Source organism: Anomaloglossus baeobatrachus, chromosome 7, assembly GCF_048569485.1.
Source record: "Anomaloglossus baeobatrachus isolate aAnoBae1 chromosome 7, aAnoBae1.hap1, whole genome shotgun sequence".
Lineage (NCBI taxonomy): Eukaryota > Metazoa > Chordata > Amphibia > Anura > Aromobatidae > Anomaloglossus > Anomaloglossus baeobatrachus.
In genome coordinates, this window is record NC_134359.1 from 42,602,130 (window position 1) to 42,622,897 (window position 20,768).

Here is a 20,768-nt window from a genome sequence, read left to right on the forward strand (position 1 = left end):
GCTTCTGGAAGGTTTTGTATACACGACACTGGGATGCTATATCTAAGGCCTGGATAGCATCGGATGCTAATGACACGCGGCTCAGGCTCTGCTGCGAGCGTGCATCCGGGTGTACATTAAGGGAAGATGGAAGAGGTGTGGGCAGGGTGTGGCACGACGGTGAATGGCTATAGGAAACATTTTCAGCTTTCCACACTACAATTCATACCTAAGATTTGGGAAGTATTTCTTTGGATGCGCTGTATTAATTCACCAAAGATGGAAACAATTAAACAAACCTCACAGTCTCTTAAAGGGAATCGGTCAGCTGGTTTTAGTTATGTAATTTGAGAGCAGCATGATGTAGAGGCAATGACCCTGATTCCGACGATGTATCACTTACAGGACTGCTTAGTGCAGTTTTGATACAATCCTCATTTTCTCTGCTGTAGATCTAGCAGTGCTCACAATGCTGCGCTGTGTATAACCCCGCCCACACCACTGATTGGCAGTTTCCTGTGTACACTGTGCATTCTCAGCAAGCTACCAATCAGTGGTAGGGGCGGGTTACAAAGACTAGCCTGACTGCCAGGCACGTGAGGCCTAGTCAGGCAATGATAATTTCCTGCTGATAAAACACTGATTGTACTGAGACAATAACACACAGCCCTGTAAGTGACACATTGCTGGAATCAGGCTCTCTGTTTCTATATTATGCTGTTCTAATATTAAATATCAAAATTCTACTGGCAGATTCCCTTTAACCCATCCCCGCAAATGATTATCTTTGGTACCAAACTATAGCATCGAACGCCAAGTTATTTCACCCATAATATATTTTAGGAGAGCCCCTCTAAGGTGCTCTGCACTTTTCTTGTGTGCCTAATGTTAGTCAGTCTTTAAATAACTCCATATAAATATATCATTAAATCCTCAGCATTTTCAGGTTCCACCTGTTCCCCGGCTGACTCCAGGCGAGCCTTCATTCTTCTCATATCGTTCCGTACAAATACTCTGTTGACTAAATGATGTTTTAAATTTTCTGTTCTCCTGGAGGACCCTTGATGACGTCTGCCTGTGTGTTATCTCGGATAGCTGTAATGCACCTAGAGACGGCATTCTTTTCAGACGAGTACATTGAAAGCTACAAAGCCAGTATCCATCCTTTATGTTCCAATGAATTCCAAATAATCTTAAAGGGAATCTGTCAGCAGGTTTTTGCTATGTAAGCTGAAGACAGCAGGCTGCAAGGGTTAACACAGACAATTCAGGGATGCCTGTCTTGTCAAGGTCCGATCTGTTTATTTGCTATGTTTGTTTAAGCAGCAGGACTTATCATTGCTTGGACTACAATGTCACGCGCACGGCAGTTCGGCACGCCCCCTCAATGTCAATGTATAATCTCTATTAAGGGCCTGGTGTGGGCGGGGGCAGCTCTCTCAGCTCTGCTGTATTGCTACATCTAAAAATTCTGATTGTATCAGGACGGCTGCAGCCAGTAATCTAAGTGATACTTCATTGGATTCTGAATCTCTTTACCGACAACATACTGCTCTCAGATAATGTAGAGAAAACCTGCTGACAGATTCCCTTTAAAGCACTGAACTCTGTATACTAAATCAGCTTTACCTAACACTCTACAAGGGGTTTTTAGGAGAGGACATTAGTGAATAATGGTGTAGACTCGTCTTCTGCCACCCCATCAGTAGGCAAAGCACTTCAGCGCTCTGTCCCCTTTTCACTGTATCAGGTGAATTTGGCTGTGCCTGGACCTGCCGCTCTCCCCATCGGGGTGCAGTACCGAGCACAGTCACACAGTATCCTTTCACACTAAAGGCCAGAAAACCAGTAATGTATCCTTTATTTTCTGCTGAATTCTGAATAATCTCAAAAGGGAGATTAAAATCCTACACAAAGGCATCAAAATCACGTTTGTCTACAGCTCCTTTACAGAGTACCCATCATTTTACATTTTTATTTCATAAATCTATAGTACATCAGGTTTTTGGTACCTAATGTGAGAACAGAATGATGTAGAGACAGAGACCCTCATTCCAGTTATGTATCTCTTACTGCAGTTTAAATAAAATCTATTAGCTGGAGATTTAACAGTTCTCTGAATGCTGAGCTCTGTATAATCCCACCCACACCAATGATTGTCTCCTTTCTGTGTGCACTATGCATTGGCAGAAATCATTGGTGAAGGCGGGGTTATAGAGCGCTAATGAATATAGAGGACTACCTTTTAAATGTCCTCTAATGATCATCTCCTGCTGATAAAACATGGACTACAGCAAACAGCCCAGTAAGTGACACATCACTGGAATCACTGGAATCAGGGTCTTTTGTCTTTACATGATTTCAAAATTATGTGGCAAATTCCCTTGAAAAGAAAAGCAGCTTAGGAAATAGACCTAGATATTTTTTTCTTTGATTTTATAGTTTTGTAAATTGTCTCCTAAATTGATTAAAGGGAATCTGTCACCAGGTTTTTATTCCCCCATCTGAGAACAGCATAATGTAGAGACAGAGACCCTGATTCCAGTGATGTGTCACTTACTGAGCTGTTTGCTGTCATTTTGATAAAATCACAGAATGTAAATAATAATAATAATAATATAATATTACATTCTGTGTTTTTTAGGCAATTGGAGGAATTTTCCCTAATCTAGCAGCAACAGCAGTATAGAGTTAGTAGCGCTAGTTAAATTCATATATTTTGATAAAATCAGTGTTTTCTCTGTTGCAGATCTAGCAGTTATACAGAGCTCATGAATATGCTGGACTACCTGCAGAACACCAAGTAGTCCTGTAATGATAATCTACTGCTGATTAAACTGATTTTATCAAAAATACACTAACCAGCCCAGTAAGTGACACATTGCTGGAATCAGGATCTCTGCCCTTACGTTATACTGTTCAGATTAGGTGGCAAAAACCTGGTGACAGATTCCCTTTAATGAGTAACTATTTTGTCTTATTTTTTCCTCCTATTCATTTCCAAGTGTAATATCCCTTTAAATACTCACAGCTTTTTCTTTTAAATGTCTTTAGTTCCCAGAATTACCAGATTCAGGAATAAATATATATAGGATAAAGCATACATTTAAGCCTGTGACAGAAAGCTTGTTTCCTCAGTGACACTAAGTGAATTTATGCTGTTCTTCCTGTACGGGGAGAATGTATATTAATGGCTATTTCCATTAAGGACTTCTGCTGACATCAGTAAGCACTTTGCACATGTCAGTAAAAAAAGCTCCGGATCTTTTTTTTTTTTTTTTTTTTTTTCTGCTAACCTGCTTCCTTGAATAGAAAGCAAAAAAAAAAAATAAATAAAAAAACAAACCACAGCAGACAGAATGGCTTACACGATCCTCTGGCCACATTCTAGAAGAACCACTGTGCTCAGTGTTGTATAAATGCATTTATTTTTTGCATTAGAACAGGAGGGTGCGGAAAGTGTGTTTGCTTTTCCTAAATTAGTTCTGCGCACGTCGCCGTTTAATGCCGGAGTAGTTTGATAACACGTCAATAAAATGCCTCCATATTTAATACACTACTTCTGTCGCTAAAATGTCCTTTGAGATTAAATAAAATGGCTTTTATGGAAATAGGAGTATTGAAATAACAGAAAGGAAACCAAAAATACGGAACCGAAAACCATATAGAGTAGAGATCTGAAATCAGCGGCTTAGAGAGGTGTTTATTTGCAGCCGCCGTCATTTTGAAGGTATGATAGTCCCAGTTAGGGCCCTTTCACATTGTTTTCTGACCTACGTTCATTGGCCCCATCGAGGCTTTCGTCCGAACCCCCTTATCAAAACTGGTTTTGGACGCATGCGCCGACGGGGCCATTGACTATAATGGTGCAGACAGAGGCACCGTGTGCTTTGTCGTGCACCATTTCAGCCATATACGCTTCTTGGAGGCGAACACCCAGGCGCAGTCTGCTACATCTGGTTGTCCGCCTCCTGAAAACGGTGCACGACAGAGCACACGGTGACTTCATCTGCACCAGTATAGTCCATGGCCCCGTCAGCGCATGCGTCCAAACCCCCCTTCCCCCCCCGCCTCCGCAAAACTGGTTTCGGACACATGCACCAACGAGGCAATTGAGTTTAATGTTGCAGATGAAGTCACAAATGCTCTGTCGTGCACCATATGTCCGAAACCAGTTTTGTGGGAGCTGGGGGGGAGTGTTTGGGGGGTTCGGCCGCATGCGCTGACGGGGCCACTGAACGGAGATCACAGCGCAGTGTGAAAGCAGCCTTCTTATTAAAGGGATTGTCTGGGGCGGACATATTGATGGCCTAAGCATAATATGGGCTATGAATATGAGATTGGTTGGGGTCCATCATCCGGCACTCGCTGAAAGCATCTCTGCCACCAGTAGAAGCTAAGTGATGTACAGGATGAAAAACAGCACCCCCATATATTGGTTAGCGGGCGCTGCTGAGTACGGATTCATTTGAGTTGGCGATAAAGCACAGTTTTCGGTAACGTCCACTAGGCAGTGTATGGCGCTGCTGTGAGCCGCTCATATAGCACTTCAGCCACTTCTGGATCAGTTTTTAGCCAATAGTTGGGGGTTGCCAAGTGTCAGACCCCACTGAACTCATATCGATGACTTATTCTACGGTCCTAGATGACCTCCTTTACACTACTCTAATGACCAACACGCTGACAATGCTACACAAACATGCATAAAAATTAGAAATTTAAGCCCCCTTTAAAAGAAAACACTCCTGATATGGGCTACCATGACAACACATTAACGCACCATGATCATGTCATGGGGCTGCCGATGGAAGTGAGGAAGGGCGTGATCCCCGCCGTGGCCATTTAAATTGCACTATCAGTATTTGACAGCATGATCTAAGGGGTTAACAGGCACAGGAGGATCTCCGATTCACCTGTGCCTGTTAGCCACACGTCTGCTGATCACATCATCACAACCAGAGCCTGCAGTAACCGGAGGGAGGCGACCAAGGACGTACCAGTACATCTTTGGTCGTAAGGAGGTTAAGACTTTGGAATTGTCTAATCAAAGTCCTGACCTTAATCTGATGGAGATGCTGTGGCATGACCTTAAAAAGGCCGTTCATGCTCGGAAACCCTCCAATTATGGCTGAATTACAACAATTCTGCAAAGATGACTGTGCCAAAATTCCTCAAGAGCTTAGTAAAAGACTCATTGCCAGTTATTGCAAACGCTTGATTGCAGCTATTGCTGCTAAGGGTGGCCCAACCAGTTATTAATTTTCAGGGGCAAACACTTTTTTTTCACAAGGCCTGTATTTTTGCATTTCTTTTACCTTTAATAATAAAGATTTTCATTTATAAACTGTATTTTGTATTTACTTGTGTTTATCTTTGTCTAATATTTGCATTTGTTGGCTGACCTGAAACATTTACGTGTCACAAACATGCAAAAGAATAAGAAATCTGGAAGGGGGCAAACACTTTTTCACACCTCTGTACTTATCAGTGTCAATTCTCCAATCAGCGCCCCCCCCCTCCTCCCACCTGGAGTCAGCGGCTCCCTCCCTGCCCCCTGCGGCTGTAGTCAGCGCCCCCCCCCGCCTGGAGTCAGCGGCCCCCGGCCCCTCGCGGCTGTAGTCAGTGGCCCCCCCGCCCCCTGCGGCTGGAGTCAGCAGCTCCCCCACCACCCCCGGCAATCTTCAGCTCATAGAGCGCCTACCTCTCCCTGCCGGATGCCATCCGCATTGCCCGCAGAACTGTGATGAGGTACAGAGTGATGACCTCATCACATTGGGCTGCGGGATGATCGCCACCTTTCTGCTCTGCTCCACTCACAGTGCCTCCCTCACCACATGGCTAATTTGCATGCGATTCCCTAGAAGGACTTCGCATGCACCTTAGTCATGTGCAGACTGCAGTAGTGGCTGAAGCGACATCGCACCCCTCTGCTGCAGCTGTGACTGGGGCTCGGTGAAGTTGGTGGGCCCGGCTGGCCAGGTGCTACATAAAGCTAAGTAAGTAACCGGCGGCGGTTACAGTAAAAACGCTGTGCTGGGACCGGAGGAGCCAGGAAATTTACAACTTCTTACCTCTCTGCTGTGCCCCCCCTGAAGCATGGCCGTCGGCACCCTGTGCGACTGCACAAGTCGCACATGCCTAAAGACGGCCATGATTCGGAGTGTCCGCGGGATCCCCCGGGTCCGGAGACCCTTGAACCACCCACCGTAAGGCCCGGACCCGAGCAGCGGCAGGCTGCCGGCACGGGGACGGCACACATGTGGCAGGCATATATATATAAAAGGACAGTGAGTACATCAGGGTTAGGCGTCTGTGCCGCGTATTCGTATCCATGCACACCTGTACTTTGGTACGGTGAGAGTCAACCATTGTCCCATTAGTCCACGGGTCTCCAGTATCACTAGCTGGTTACCCTCCCGGCCTGTCGTGTCCCGTACACACATGACCGGTGGTCTGCAGTGCTTGTGGCAGACGTGTGTGTGTGTGTGTGTACCAGTCGCTGTGTACCTGGCAACGCCAACTGGGTAGTTCGCTCGGTCTGAAGTGCCCCGTACACATGTGACCGGTTCCAGGTTTATGTCCCAGTGAGATTAACTGGGTCAACTGTTGGTCTGACGTGTCTATACACACGTGACCAGCACACGTGTACCTGTGAAGTCAACAGGGACACGCTACACGTTGGGGTGTGTCCTTAAACATCCCCTTCGTTCACATTTGGGTTTTCCTTAGTTGCTGTACTCGTCCTCCAGTCCCGTAGCGGCCTTGTCATCTGCCCGGCGGAGGCAACGATTGGCATCATATTATTTTATATCCAATCGTCCCCTCCGTAACAAACCCCTTTGACAAATCTCGTTCACATACTGCCAAATCATAACCTTAGGTCCTTTTCTTTGCAGAAATTGCCTAATGTCACCATATTTTTGCGTTCCTTAAGTCACCTAACATATTAATATCCAGTGAAATGCAATCTTTTGTTCTCTGTTATCAGCCATTTTTATTTTGTCTCAGTCTCAAGGCTTTGTATTATGAGAGTCCTACAACCTATGAAATATGAGAGGAACATAGGAAAGCTTTCCCTTTAAACACTTTAGGAAATTTTATTAAACGCGGTAATGTTTAATGCATTTCATTTAGTCATTCCAGGAGTTCCATTTCAGAAACGTCTTTATTTAAATGTAACTATTGAGATTCTCCATAATCCCCGATGAAACACATTCCTGTGGGCAGAGTCTCGTTCTCAATAGGTATATTAAGCTCATGATTAATGTTCTAGCAGAGAGCTGACATTTTAAATACTGTTTTTCCAGTAATGTTGATGAGACTTATTCCCTTCTGAAATGTCACCGTGAGCAGGCGGCGCACGCACAAAAACGTACATAAATAGAGGTAAATAATAAAGAATAGACGGCCTTGTGTGATAGATGAGATATATAAAACCATTGAGAAGTAAAAACGTACAGTACAAAAGAGAAACATAGCGAGCGCTGATTATCTAATGTGTTACGGATATTTTATTTCTGCGGGGGTTTTTAGCATTTCAAACATGGTTGACTTAAAGGGGGTTCTCCAAGAATAGAAAAACAATGAATAACTAAGGAAATGTCATTAAAATACATTCCTAAATAGCTTTAATTAGCAAACCACCATTGATTTGATAGCAGCCATTTTAATTCTATAGTGATTAATCTGTTATCTTGTTACATTGACAGAAACCGATCTTAGTATATTAGTAGCACAGGTGAGCATGTGCAGTAAGAAACTCTACCCAATCCCCCATTCAGGTGTAAAACGATGTGCTCACAGGTAATAATCAGGAGATACCAGTGGTACTGAGGTAAGAAGAGGCTGCTCACACTGCTGTCCATCCTGTCTATGTGATCTAATACTGGAGATACCAGGAATGGTGAGGTGAGAAGAAGCTGTGCTGTCCAGCATGTCAATCTGACCTAATAGTGTAGATACCAGGAATTCTGAGGTAAGAAGAGGCTGCTCACCCTGCTATCTATCTTGTCTATCTGATCTAATACTGGAGATACCAGGTGTGCTGAGGTAAGAGGTGGCTGCTCACCCTGCTGTTCATGCTCTCTATCTGAGCTAATACTGGAAATATCAGGGGTGATGGGGTAAGAAGAGGCTGCTCACACATCCTGCCATCCTGAATGAAAATACATAATGTACGTATATCAGGCTTGCACAACATACGGCCCGCAGGCCGGATACAGCCCACCAAGAGGTTTAATACAGACCATGGGACCCAGTGACGCAGACTCCATTCCTCCTATTTCAGAGGCAAATACGGACCGGACTGCGGCAGAGGAGCACCCATCAGCTCCCGCCAAGATGTGCAGTAGCGTGATGAGGTCAGCATGCTACTAACCTCATCCCACTGCTGCTGGTGCCGGGCCGCAGAGGAAGGCTCGTAAGTGCTCCAAGAGGAGCCGAAGATAAAATGCGCTTCAGGATTGGTGTTCATTTCCAGGGAAAATAATGGAGCAATGGGGAATATTGTGGAGCCGTAGCAGGGGATGACACAAAAGAGACTACAGACATTACAGCACGGGATCGCAAATTATTCTTTCAGGTAAAACATTTTAAAAATAAGCAGGGAAATATTTTACCTCACAAAAAGAATCAGCTGTGATACTATGCTGTGCTATCTATATACTATTTTGTGTCCTCTCCTGCTCCAGTATGATGAGACATGTCCCTGTACGGTCAGACAAGGCCATTACACAGTACACCGCAAATACACATATATAAGATTATCTCAGCACAGAGACATTTTTTATAAACACATCCAATTGTGGAAATGATTATTATTCCAAGATCTATTGATTAAAACGAACTTTGTACATGATAAAAAAAAAAAACCCTTTTAAATCTGTGTCTGTACAGTGAAATGGGAGCTCTGTGTAAGGAAAATGGAGCTCCAACAAGTATAAAGATATATAAGGAAATTATTAATTACAGCACTTTGGACCCCCCAAAAATAAATTGTGTTTAAAAAAAACAAACACTTACCACAAGCCGTAATCGAGGAGCTCAGAGGCGTGACTCCTGTGGGGAGGCCTCCTTTAGTCACCACTGATGCTACAGATGGGGTGGATGGCGAGGAAGAAGTCACTGACGATGGGTTGGATGTTGGTAACCTCTCTGCAGACTCCATGTCTGAAACAAAAGATTAGAAAGTTACTAAATACTGTATATTTTGACAGAGACATGTGATAATGATAATACTACAACATGTAGTAAGAGCGGCATATTCACATTTCATCATTATATATCCTCAGCTTGTAAACAGTGTCAGACTAGGGCGGCGGGGGACCACCGGTAACATTGACTCTAGGGGCCTACTGATTAACTACATGTATATATTACACATCTACAATATGGTTCTATAAAATAATATACTGGGTAGTTTGTAAAATGAATAATGAGATGCTTCAATATCTCAACATAGTGAAAAACGTGAATTGTGCCAACCACTGATTATGTTTGGGGGAGGTTAGTAGCATAGCCCTCGTGGGCAGGGACCTCTATCCTCATGTACTAGTCTGTGCCTTGTATTGTTTATGATTATTGTACTTGTCCCTATTATGTATACCCCTTTCACATGTAAAGCGCCATGGAATTGATGGCGCTATAATAATAAATAATAATAATACTACTGCAAAGGGGCCCACCGGAGAATTCTCCTGCTCTCTGGTGGGCCAGTCCAAGCCTGGTTGTAAGTCAACAAATGGTGGCCACAGGACCGCCGTTCTCTTAGAAAAAGAGGCTCTCAGGGATGGTACCAAGTGCTATCAGATATTTAAGGCATATTCTATAGACATATAGGTGAGTAAAATGACAATACTCATTTAAGACTTCAATGCAATCTTTGGAAGGACCTTGTGGCGCATGAAGATTGCCTTAAGGGGGCTTTACACACTACGACATCGCTAATGCGAACTCGTTGGGGTCACGGAATTGGTGACGCACATCCGGCCGCATTAGCGATGCCGTTGCGTGTACACCGATGAGCGATTTTGCATCGTTGCAAAAACGTGCAAAATCGCTCATCGGTGACATGGGGGTCCATTTTCAAAAATCGTTACTGCAGCAGTAATGAGGTTGTTCCTCGTTCCTGCGGCAGCACACATCGCTCCGTGTGACACCGCAGGAACGAGGAAGCTCTCCTTACCTGCCTCCCGGCCGCTATGCGGAAGGAAGGAGGTGGGCGGGATGTTACGTCCCGCTCAGCTCCACCCCTCCGCTGCTATTGGGCGGCCACTCAGTGACGTCGCTGTGACGCCGCACGGACCGCCTCCTTAGAAAGGAGGTGGTTCGCCGGTCACAGCGACGTCGCCGGGCAGGTAAGTATGTGTGACGGGTCTGGGCGATGTTGTGCGGCATGGGCAGCGATTTGCCCGTGTTGCGCAACAGATGGGGGCGGGTACCCACACTAGCGATATCGGGACTGATATCGCAGTGTGTAAAGCCCGCTTTAGCCTGGTACCATTTACAGGCCAAGCCTTTCCAAATTCATGTCTATGCAACCTTCACGCCTTTTCTATACCTCCTTCTGGATAATCTCCTTCGTCAGATCGGCATCCTTACGCCACACACACAAAAATCTTCTAAAAGTGCTTCTGTACCATGACGTTTTAGGGGTACTTGGTGTGCACCTGGCAGATATTTCGGATAAGCTGGCAAGTATGATAGAAAATGTCTTAAGAAAGAGAGTATATCCTATCTGCTTCAGTTGCAGAGGCACAAGAAGTGACTCGGGTAGCTGAGAAAATCATGTAATAATGTGGAGACATCTTAAATATCTGATCTCTGGGGTCTATCCTGATTCCCTTTTAATGTCAACTACATCTGTTAGGAAAGGCAATGTCAATACACAGATTACTGGGCGAGTCACCAGAGAGGACGGCATGTGGACTGGCTTATTATTTCTTAATACGAAATACCAAATATATATGTACGGTGTATATATATAAATGATAAGAAAGACAACCGAGAGATGCTGGTGACAATCACCCTAAGATTCATCAAAAGCCACCAGATTCCATTCCGAGGTCAAGTCAGAGACAAATTTATACCAATCAGACGAAGAAAATAAAACATATAGTGTTCCAGCAATGCTGATATTCGAGAGTCAGATGATCCCCAGGTATCTGGTTCTTCGTGTGGTCAACTAAGCCATCATCTCCGTGGATGTTTTACGTTCCGTGTTTATATTCCTTATATCAGTGTTTTTCCTCCAGATAATCCACGTTTCTCTAATATTCTCGGAACACAAAGCGCTTAAGACTACCGGCTTCCTATGAAAGCGTACCATGTGTGCGAGCAGCTGAGATAGGGAAAATGAAGCCGTGACCACACCGGGTGAGCGGGACCTATGTAACTGTACGCAGTGGTGGAACATCTTGGCATTGCACAGCTGACGAGTAAATAATAGCCCATTATGACTATAGAACGGATTCAGTCTCTCATCCAATGTCCTGAAGAAGGTGTTTTGTTTAATTCGGTACAAGCCGCCTTCCATACCGAAGTCTAAAGACACTGAAACAACGTACATTGATACGCTGGCCAAAAAGTTCAGCCAAGGCCAAGAGGGGATTTACCTGAAAGGAAGAAATAAACCTTATAACCTTGTTTTCCATGTAATCCTTAAAGGGGTATTGCCATCTCCAAGATCCTATCCGAATATGTAGTAGGTGTAATAATAATAAAATGATGAAATACCTTCAATTAGAAATGTAGTATAATTATCCCGATATATCTCTTACCTCATGTGCAGGGCATTGCAACTTAGCTATCCATGGTTAAGACCACGAGAAACTAACGTCACTATATGAGTGGTCGTAACCATAGATACCTTAGCTGCAATGCCCTGCACATGAGGTAAGAGGCATGGCTATATCAGGGGAACTATACTACTTTTCTAATTGAAAGTACTTGCTATTATTATTATTATTATTATTATTATTCCTGCTACATATTGGGATAAGATCTTGGAGATGGGAATAACCATTTAAGACATCACTTTATAGAAAAAAAAATCCTGATCCCAAGTAGTGATCAGGTTGTATCCACATATTAATTAAGTATTCCTTACATTTATATTAATTTTACCTTGCTTTGAGCATTCCTTGAAGTCATCAGCTGTTTATGGTACAACAAATTTCTGAGGAGACTATTCCTCAGCTTCACTGCTCTTACAGTAAAGAAGCCTTGTCACCTTTGTGAAAGTGATTCTTTATTTCTCTAGTTTAAGGCAGTCCACCATTGTCTTTTGTGGGGACTTTACAGGGAACAGATCTTTACTATACTTACTATAATATACTATACACATCATTTAAAGACGACTTATCAGTTCTGAGAAAAATATTTAAAGTGACAGTAGATGAAAATATAAGACTTTTCTCAAATAGATGTCATTAGCAAATCAGATGAATTCTGTAAGTAATAGAAAGTTCTACTTTTACTTTAGCAAAGTGATCGAAATCTGTTGAGATTCCTTTGTTCTGGTAAATACCGACTGTAACGTGGGGAAGGTGATTGCATACAGCAGCTAAATGGCAAAAAGCCTTGTGGATTTACAGAAGGAAAAACAGTGCACTGCTCCAACAAGATGACTTTCCAGCTCGAACAAACCACTGATCACAATTAGCGCTCTGTGCGCTGCCAGAATCTGCAATTATGTGAAGACTTCCAGGGAGGACTAATTCAAATGACAGCTACGGGGTGCTTATTCAAAAAGATCACCAAACTGAACTTCAGGTAATATGAAAAAAGCTGAAACAGCACTCACCGGTATTTGCTGTGTAACACTCTGGTGTTTTGTTTCAAAATGTGAGGATACATGCTGCGGCGTTACAGGGAGGGAAGGAAGGTGGTCAGCACACAAAGACGACGGCCGTTTCGCTCCTAAGGGTGGGGCTTCGACGGGTCTTGGCAAGACCCGTCGAAGCCCCACCCTTAGGGGCGAAACGGCCGTCGTGTTTGTGTGCTGACCACCTTCCTTCCCTCCCTGTAACGCCGCAGCATGTATCCTCACATTTTGAAATAAAACACCAGAGTGTTACACAGCAAATACCGGTGAGTGCTGTTTCAGCTTTTTTCATATTACCTGAAGCCTTGTGGATTTGCTCATTTTTTGCCAGTTTGTCAATTTACTGAAACATAGAGCATAATGATTGAATTGATTCACCTATTATTCTCATATATTCACTGAAAGATAAGTAAAAACATGGTGAATCTGGTCACAAATCTTCCCCAATTGGCAGCAAATCAGCAAGATTCTACCAAATTGTTTCCTCATCTCCCATTAGGAGCTTGAAATTTTCTTCTTATAGAAGATTGGTATATATTATACAAGTAAAAACATGTCCCTAGATATTATGCAGCCCAGGTAAAGGAGGACACAGCTGGATATAAAGGGTTGATGGGAAAGACGAGGACATAGCTGCCTATAAAAGGTTAATCTACTGGTGGATAATATAGCTGCTTGCAAAGGGTTAATCTTCTAGAATAGGGCATAGCTGTTTGCAATGGATTAATCTGAGTTTAACCCTAAATAGTGCATATAACCAGCCATGTGCATTTCACAATGAGAAGAAGGTTGTGACAGGGTTTACCTCTGTTCCTGCTGTCTTTACCGTCTTTGTTCTCCTCCTGCTGCTCCATAATGCTATTTGTTTCTTGTACAATAATATTCATTATGAAGTAAGACAGGAGCATAGATCTCCCCTGTTTTTGCATGCTGCACAAGCTGAGCCCCCTCCTCAACATGCACGTACAAACAGGGTTATCTCCCACTGTAGCGCCGATGTCTCTGCAGAGATGCCGACTTCCTGCCCCAGCCAGGTCACATCCTCCCCTGGCCATCCACGTGTGCTGCTGCCTCCTTCCCCTCTCGGGCACTGTACATGCCACACAGGGTTACTGGGAGTGCACCTAAGACACGCGCGGGTACAGGCCCTCCTCTTAAAAAGGCTGGCGTACTATTTCTAGGACAGGTCTGTTGGCTTATGGCTGAGAAGCACACTGTATTTAAGGCACCCTCTCATTACGGGAGGTGCCTGCGCAAGGCCTCTAGTTAGTCAGTCAGTGTTCCAGTCTTCTACCTAGCTAGTTGTCAGGTCCTGAGAGCTCCTGGTCCTGTTAGCCCTGTGTCTGTCTCCAGTACTTGCCTTCCCATACTTGTCTAACCCTGCCATTCCCACCATTCCTGTCCGTACCCACCTGTCTGCCTCAGTTATCCCACCTGTACCCGGCATCTGATCTGGAAGTCAGATGCCACAGTCCCGGTCACTGCCCTGGGAGTGGTACCTGGCATCCGCCTCGCGGAAGGCACATAGTTAAGCCCCTCCCACTAAAGGGTAAGCCCGGGTTTCCCCTGTGGTCCAGTGGGTTCATTAATCCCGCTCGCTGCCGTGAGTGTTACACCCACTTTCTTAAAGGGCCACAAACATTTATCAAAAAAATACACAGTAATATTATTCCTTTCCTTTATTCTACATATTTGATAAGAGGTTTACTTTTTGGATTCCTTTAACTTCATGAAGTTTCTCAGGAGGTGATAGGTCCTCTCTAAGCCTTCCAGCTTTGGCAATGCCATGAATGTGGTCACTTGATGGCCACGGTACTGACGTGACTGTACTATGACAGGTTATGGTGGCTCATCTCACGAGGCCCCCTGAAGAAACTACAGCTCATTTGCACAGTGTAAGCTGATTACTACTCGCAGCCACTTTGCAAGGACAATTTACAGATATCTCCGAATATTTGACATTGCGGTACATATCATTACAGAAATTTTCCACTTCAAGCTGCTCTTTATGATATTTTCACTGTGATAATGCAAATGATGCTAGGTATATAAAGAAGGACAGGTGTATTACATTACAGTATATAGGCATGGTGTCCAGCAGCTGTTTATGCTATAGAGGACATTAACACATCCGTCATGCTGCCTGATAGCTCAACATATGGCTGCAGTGTGGAGAATTAAGAGACAGGACTTTAGAAGGTGAAATTAAACTTCCTATCATCCACAATAAACACGCTTTCACCTTGTAAAGTCCTCGGAGCGAGCAGAAACTGAAGACCATCAACTCAAGGATAGCAGTTACTGATAGGAACCGTGCCTGGAAATTACGTAGAAGTGGACCCTATTTGGGGGTTCTTCTGGACCTGAACATAAAAGGGTTAAAATATAGGAAGAGAATGGTAGACAATGAGAAATTAAGCAAAATTGTAATATACTTGTTATTAGACAGGCCACCCGTGGCCAAACATGTGCACTTCATGCAATAAAGTTTGACAGAATTGTGGTAGCGCACATTCGCACTTATCCCTGAGACCTCTCTCCAGCTGCCTTCATTTCTATACTACTACTCTTGGGCATAAACAGTGGTCCACAAGCAGTTCTACATACTGTTTACCTGCCTCCTAGTAATATTTTAGGCCAGAAGGGCAATGATGCTGCTATACTTAATTGTCACTCAATTAGGTTTGTCCATTCTAAACAAACCCTGGAAGTCGATAGTTTGATGAGTGATCCAATAATACATAGTAAATACAATGTTGGGTGTAATCCTTTAATGCTTGATCAGTGGAGTTCAACCTCCAAGACCCCCTATCAACCTGCACAGAAGTCCTGGTAATTTTTTTCCTCAGGTACTGTACCTGTGCTTGGTACTGTACCTGTGCTTGGTACTGTATCTTTGCTTGGTACTGCAGCTCTTCCTGCCCAGTTTCATTTATGTTCATGATAGGAGGTCAGCCCATCACAGATTAAATCTTAAAGGAGTTTCCCATTCTAAAAAGTTGTATAGATCCAGTTATCACTTCGAGTCTTTAAACCCACAATGAGGCTAGAATGCCATGATATTAGAGCCCAAAATATGCTTGTTTAAAACTTACCTTAAAGACTAGCCATCATTTTAATTTTTATTTCATAAATCAATAGCACAAATGAAAATAAGCAACTTTGTAATATATCTTATTAGAGAAAACTGCTTCTTTCTCCTCCTGGACTGATCATTCACTCTCAATTCATGGGTAAAATCTGCATTTAATGAAAACAGATAGCATTTTATGAGCAGGGAGGAGCTAAAGGCACACACACTGTCACACTGGAGGTTTTTACTATTGTGGCGGTGACGGGATATGTTCAGACTACAGATTCTGACACACTGCTTGATAATTTCTTGTATGTCTGTGATCAGCACAGGCAGGCTCGAATGTCGACCAACAGGTTGATAGTTCATAGGCAGGCTAGCAAGAGTTAATCTCTGCTGGTCGACTTGTGCATCTCCTTTGATTATATGTTGTGGGGGAGTCTATCCCATCTTCTCCCCTCCTATATATGCTTGCTAGATTATTCCTTCTATGCCAGCTATAGTTTATCTAAGTTGGTCTGGTGATGTGTTGTGATCCAGACTAACTGGTAGGTGTAGTATTTGTTGATGTCTGCGGTTGTGGAGTTATCCCTTGTTGTCTTTTGTTGCTACCTTCCTGATCTTGCTTGTCTCCTGAGTCTCTCATTGTTTGCTCCAGTGAGTTTGCAGTGTGTCAGAGTTTTGGTTTTCCCTTGCCTGTCTTTATCTGTGCTTCCATATCACTCCTGTCCATTACTTCGCTTCGTCAGGATCATAGCCAGGTACTGGACTCAGGTTTCTCCACCATTAGGAGTAACCATGAGGTTAGGGATACCATAGGGATCCCTAGCATGAGAGACAGAATAGGAGCCCCTGTCCCTTGCTTTCCTACAATCACATTGTGACCCACACACATTAAAGTTCGCCATAGAACTTAGTGAGCACTAACTGTAATCTCCTATTTCTGTAATGGGAAAGTCTGTATTCACTGCAGACAGATTTTACCTGTGAATTGAGAATAACTGATCAATCCAGATGGAAAAAAAGCAGATTTCTCTAATAATATAATAAAATTATTACTTTCATTGTTATTATAGACATATAATAATATATAAATATTAATTAAATGACGGTTAATCATTAAGGTTTCAACTTCTCTGCAGGAATTATTGCTAATCAAAGAAAAAAAACTATGGTTTTTAAAAAGATTTTTTGCAAACATGGTAAACTAAAGTTCAGTTTGTATTAATATACCTTAAGGAGAAACAAAAGCTAAAAAAAAAAAATGTAATATCACTAATATATTAATAAGCTTCTCCCGCCAGATCAATGAGTCGGGGGTTTGTAAATTAACTTTATTTTGCTGCAAAAACCATAAAAATCTGTCATTACGTGTGGTTTGTCAGCTGTGTACGTGTGGTTAATGTTTGGGGTTGAATTTTAAAAGTAAAAATGTGTCTCGAAACCGCACCCCTCAAACCATAACCGCATAATAAAGGTCTCTGGGTTCCGCTTAAGTTCTGCGCTCCGACACTTTGAGTAAGAGATGCAATTAATATTCAGCATTAGTGAACACATGGGGCCGGATACATTATTAATGTAGTTAAATGGTATCTTCACTTTCGAACCTACTTAGAAAAGACAATTACAGAACTAGTGATTCCACAACGCCGCTATACATTAGTATGAGCAGGGGATGATCACTTATTTATTTTTTAAGTATAGTTGCAAAAGTATTAATCCAAATTTGCACTAGTTTCTTGTTCTAGTAAAGTGGAATTACATAGTGCTCAAATCATACATCCATATAGTGCCCACACCTAGCGCTGAACAGTGTCTTCAATATGCTTTTATGCAGGTCTTAAATACCATACAGGGTTAATTAGTACCGTACCTCCATAAAGTGTCATAAAGTAATACTTCCATACTGAGCTGTGCTCTGCTCTTGTAATAGGGTCAAGTCAGACAGTCATATAGTACCTAAATAATGATCCCATACTAGGCTCAAATAATAGTATGTTATATCACAGACGTAAAATACTGTGCAGGACACAATGCACGGTGCCAAACAATACTGCCATTCATGACCCAACTAATAGTGCTATATCGTCATACAAAAGCACTAATAATTACATAAGTCAAAATGGCCATATAATTTTACCAGGCAGATTACAGTATGTTGGGCGTGTCTGTCACTCTACATGAAACATTGCTGGGTTTTTATTCTTTACTCTATATTCTCTACTGGAAGCAGGGGCAGGTTTTTGTCTCTATACACTGAGCAGGGGCAGGTCTTTGTCACTATACACTAAGCAGGGGCAGGTCTTTGTCTCTATACACTAAGCAGGAGTGATTCTTTGTCTCTATACACTGAGCAGGGGCAGGTCTTTGTCTCTATACACTGAGCAGGGGCAGGTCTTTGTCTCTATACACTAAGCAGGGGCAGGTCTTTGTCTATACACTAAGCAGGAGTGATTCTTTGTCTCTATATACTGAGCAGGGGCAGGTCTTTGTCTCTATACACTAAGCAGGGGCAGGTCTTTGTCTCTATACACTAAGCAGGAGTGATTCTTTGTCTCTATATACTGAGCAGAGGCAGGTCTTTGTCTCTATATACTGAGCAGGGGCAGGTCTTTGTCTCTATACACTAAGCAGGGGCAGGTCTTTATCTCTATACACTAAGCAGGAGTGATTCTTTGTCTCTATACACTGAGCAGGGGCAGGTCTTTGTCTCTATACACTGAGCAGGGGCAGGTCTTTGTCTCTATACACTAAGCAGGAGTGATTCTTTGTCTCTATATACTGAGCAGGGGCAGGTCTTTGTCTCTATATACTGAGCAGGGGCAGGTCTTTGTCTCTATATACTGAGCAGGGGTGGTTCTTTGTCTCTATATACTGAGCAGGGGTAAGTCTTTATCTCTATATACTAAAAAGGGGCAGGTCTTTATCTCTATACACTGAGCAAGGGCAGGTCTTTGTCGCTATACAGTTGAGCAGGGGCAGATCTTTGTCTCTATACACTAAGCAGGGGCAGGTATTTGTCTTTATACACTGAGCAGGGGCAGGTTTTTGTCTATACACTGAGCAGGGGCAGGTCTTCATTTCTATACAGTAAGGGAGGGTCTTTGTCTTTTTACACTGAGCAGAGGCAGGTCTTTGTCTCCATACACTGAGCAGAGGCAGGTCTTTGTCTCTATACACTGAGCAGGGGCAGGTCTTTGTCTCTATACACTGAGCAGAGGCAGGTCTTTGCCTCTATACACTGAGCAGGGGCAGGTCTTTGTCTGTGTACACTGAGCAGGGGTGGGTCATTGTCTCTATACATTTGAGCAGGGGCAGATCTTTGTCTCTATAGAGTAAGTAGGGGTGGGTTGTTGTTACTAGACACTGAGCAGGGGCGGGTCTTTATCTCTAAACACTGAGCAGGGGTGGGTCTTTGTCGCTACACTTGATCAGGGACAGATCTTTGTCTCGATACACAGAGCAGGTTTGGGTCTTTGTTTCTATACACTGAGCAGAGGCAGGTTGTCACTAGACACTAAGCAGGGGTGGGTCTTTGTCTCTATACACTGAGCAGGGGCGGGTTTTTGTCACGCTACAGGAAACAGTGCTGGGTCTTTATTCTCTACTAAGAGCAAAGGCAGGTCTTTGTTTCGATACACAAAGCAGGGGTGAGTATTTTTATGTATATGTAAAGCAGGGGTATTTGTTGCTATACACAAAACAGGAGCGGGTCTTTGTCTCTCTACACAAAGCAGGGGCGGGTCTTTGTCTCTCTACACAAAGCAGGGGCGGGTCTTTGTCTCTCTTTTGGAAATATGGTGGGTCTTTGTCACTCCACAGGAAACAAGGGCCATTTTTTGTTTCTCTACAGGAAGTAGGGAGTCTTTGTATCTCTACAGGAGACATGGCGGGTCTTTGTTTCATTACAGGAAACATGGTGGGTCTTCGTATATATACACTTTGCAGGGGAGAGTCTTTGTCTCTATACACAAAGCAGGGGTGGGGTTTTGTCTCCCCATAAGATACAGGGGCATGTCTTTGTCTCTATACACATTGCAGGGGCGAGTCTTTCTCTCTCCACAGGAAATAGGGGAGGGTCTTTTTTCTCTACACAAACCAGGGGTTTTGTCAAACGTCATACTAGGGAAACTGGCGTTGCCATTGGACAATGGCAGGTACAAGTCATACTGGGAAAGGAAGTTCCAATACCGACAGTGCTGGCAGAATATCAATAACATTAAACTGCCCATTGAAAAGGAGTAGATGGCAAGCTTACAGACCGAGTGAATTGGGATGGCTCCTGGACATATTAAACTAGCGTGCACAGAAAGCAATTTTCATTTGTGGGAAATGTGGGCAGTAAGATGACGCTTCTACTCTTGGGTGAAATAACAGATATGCTTTTATATAATGCAGCTGGCCGTTCTCCTTTAAGCACCTGCTCTCTGTGAAGATGCATTCCCTCCTCACCCCACAAACTCATCATTTCTTATGATTCAGGTTAGTGATTGCAATTTCAGCACTTCTGCTCCATAAATCAGCAGCATTACCTGACCTGCCAGGACGGCCAGACATAAATCACGTATTCTAATACCTTATATATTTTAAGAGAGGTTCACAAAATGATCAGGGGCTTGGAGTTGGCACCTTATAAAACGCCAATGGCAATCTAGCTGTTAACACTCTAGTAATCCTTCCTGTTCCTCAAGGATTACTCAGATACTTTATTGTAAGAAACATAGGACTACTGCCGAGAGGTCGGAGCTTTGCATTTTATCATTATATAGAACTAGCTGTAGTACCCGACATTGCCCGAGATAGTAATTGTCTCTCTGTCTCTCTCCCAGTCTCTGTCTGTCTCTGTGTCTCTGTCTGTCTTTGTATCAGTCTTTCTGTCTCTATCTCTGTGTC

At 43.4% G+C, this 20,768-nt stretch overlaps 1 protein-coding gene across 1 annotated transcript in view; it reads right to left on the bottom strand.

The window, feature by feature from the left end:
- Positions 1–20,768, bottom strand: part of BAZ2B (bromodomain adjacent to zinc finger domain 2B) — a 475,838-nt gene that overhangs the window by 170,336 nt on the left and 284,734 nt on the right. Inside the window, exon 4 of the mRNA XM_075319681.1 lies at positions 9,001–9,147. Within this exon, the coding sequence (XP_075175796.1) occupies positions 9,001–9,145 (145 nt within the window). The 5' untranslated portion in view covers positions 9,146–9,147. The remainder of the gene's footprint in view (positions 1–9,000; positions 9,148–20,768) is intronic.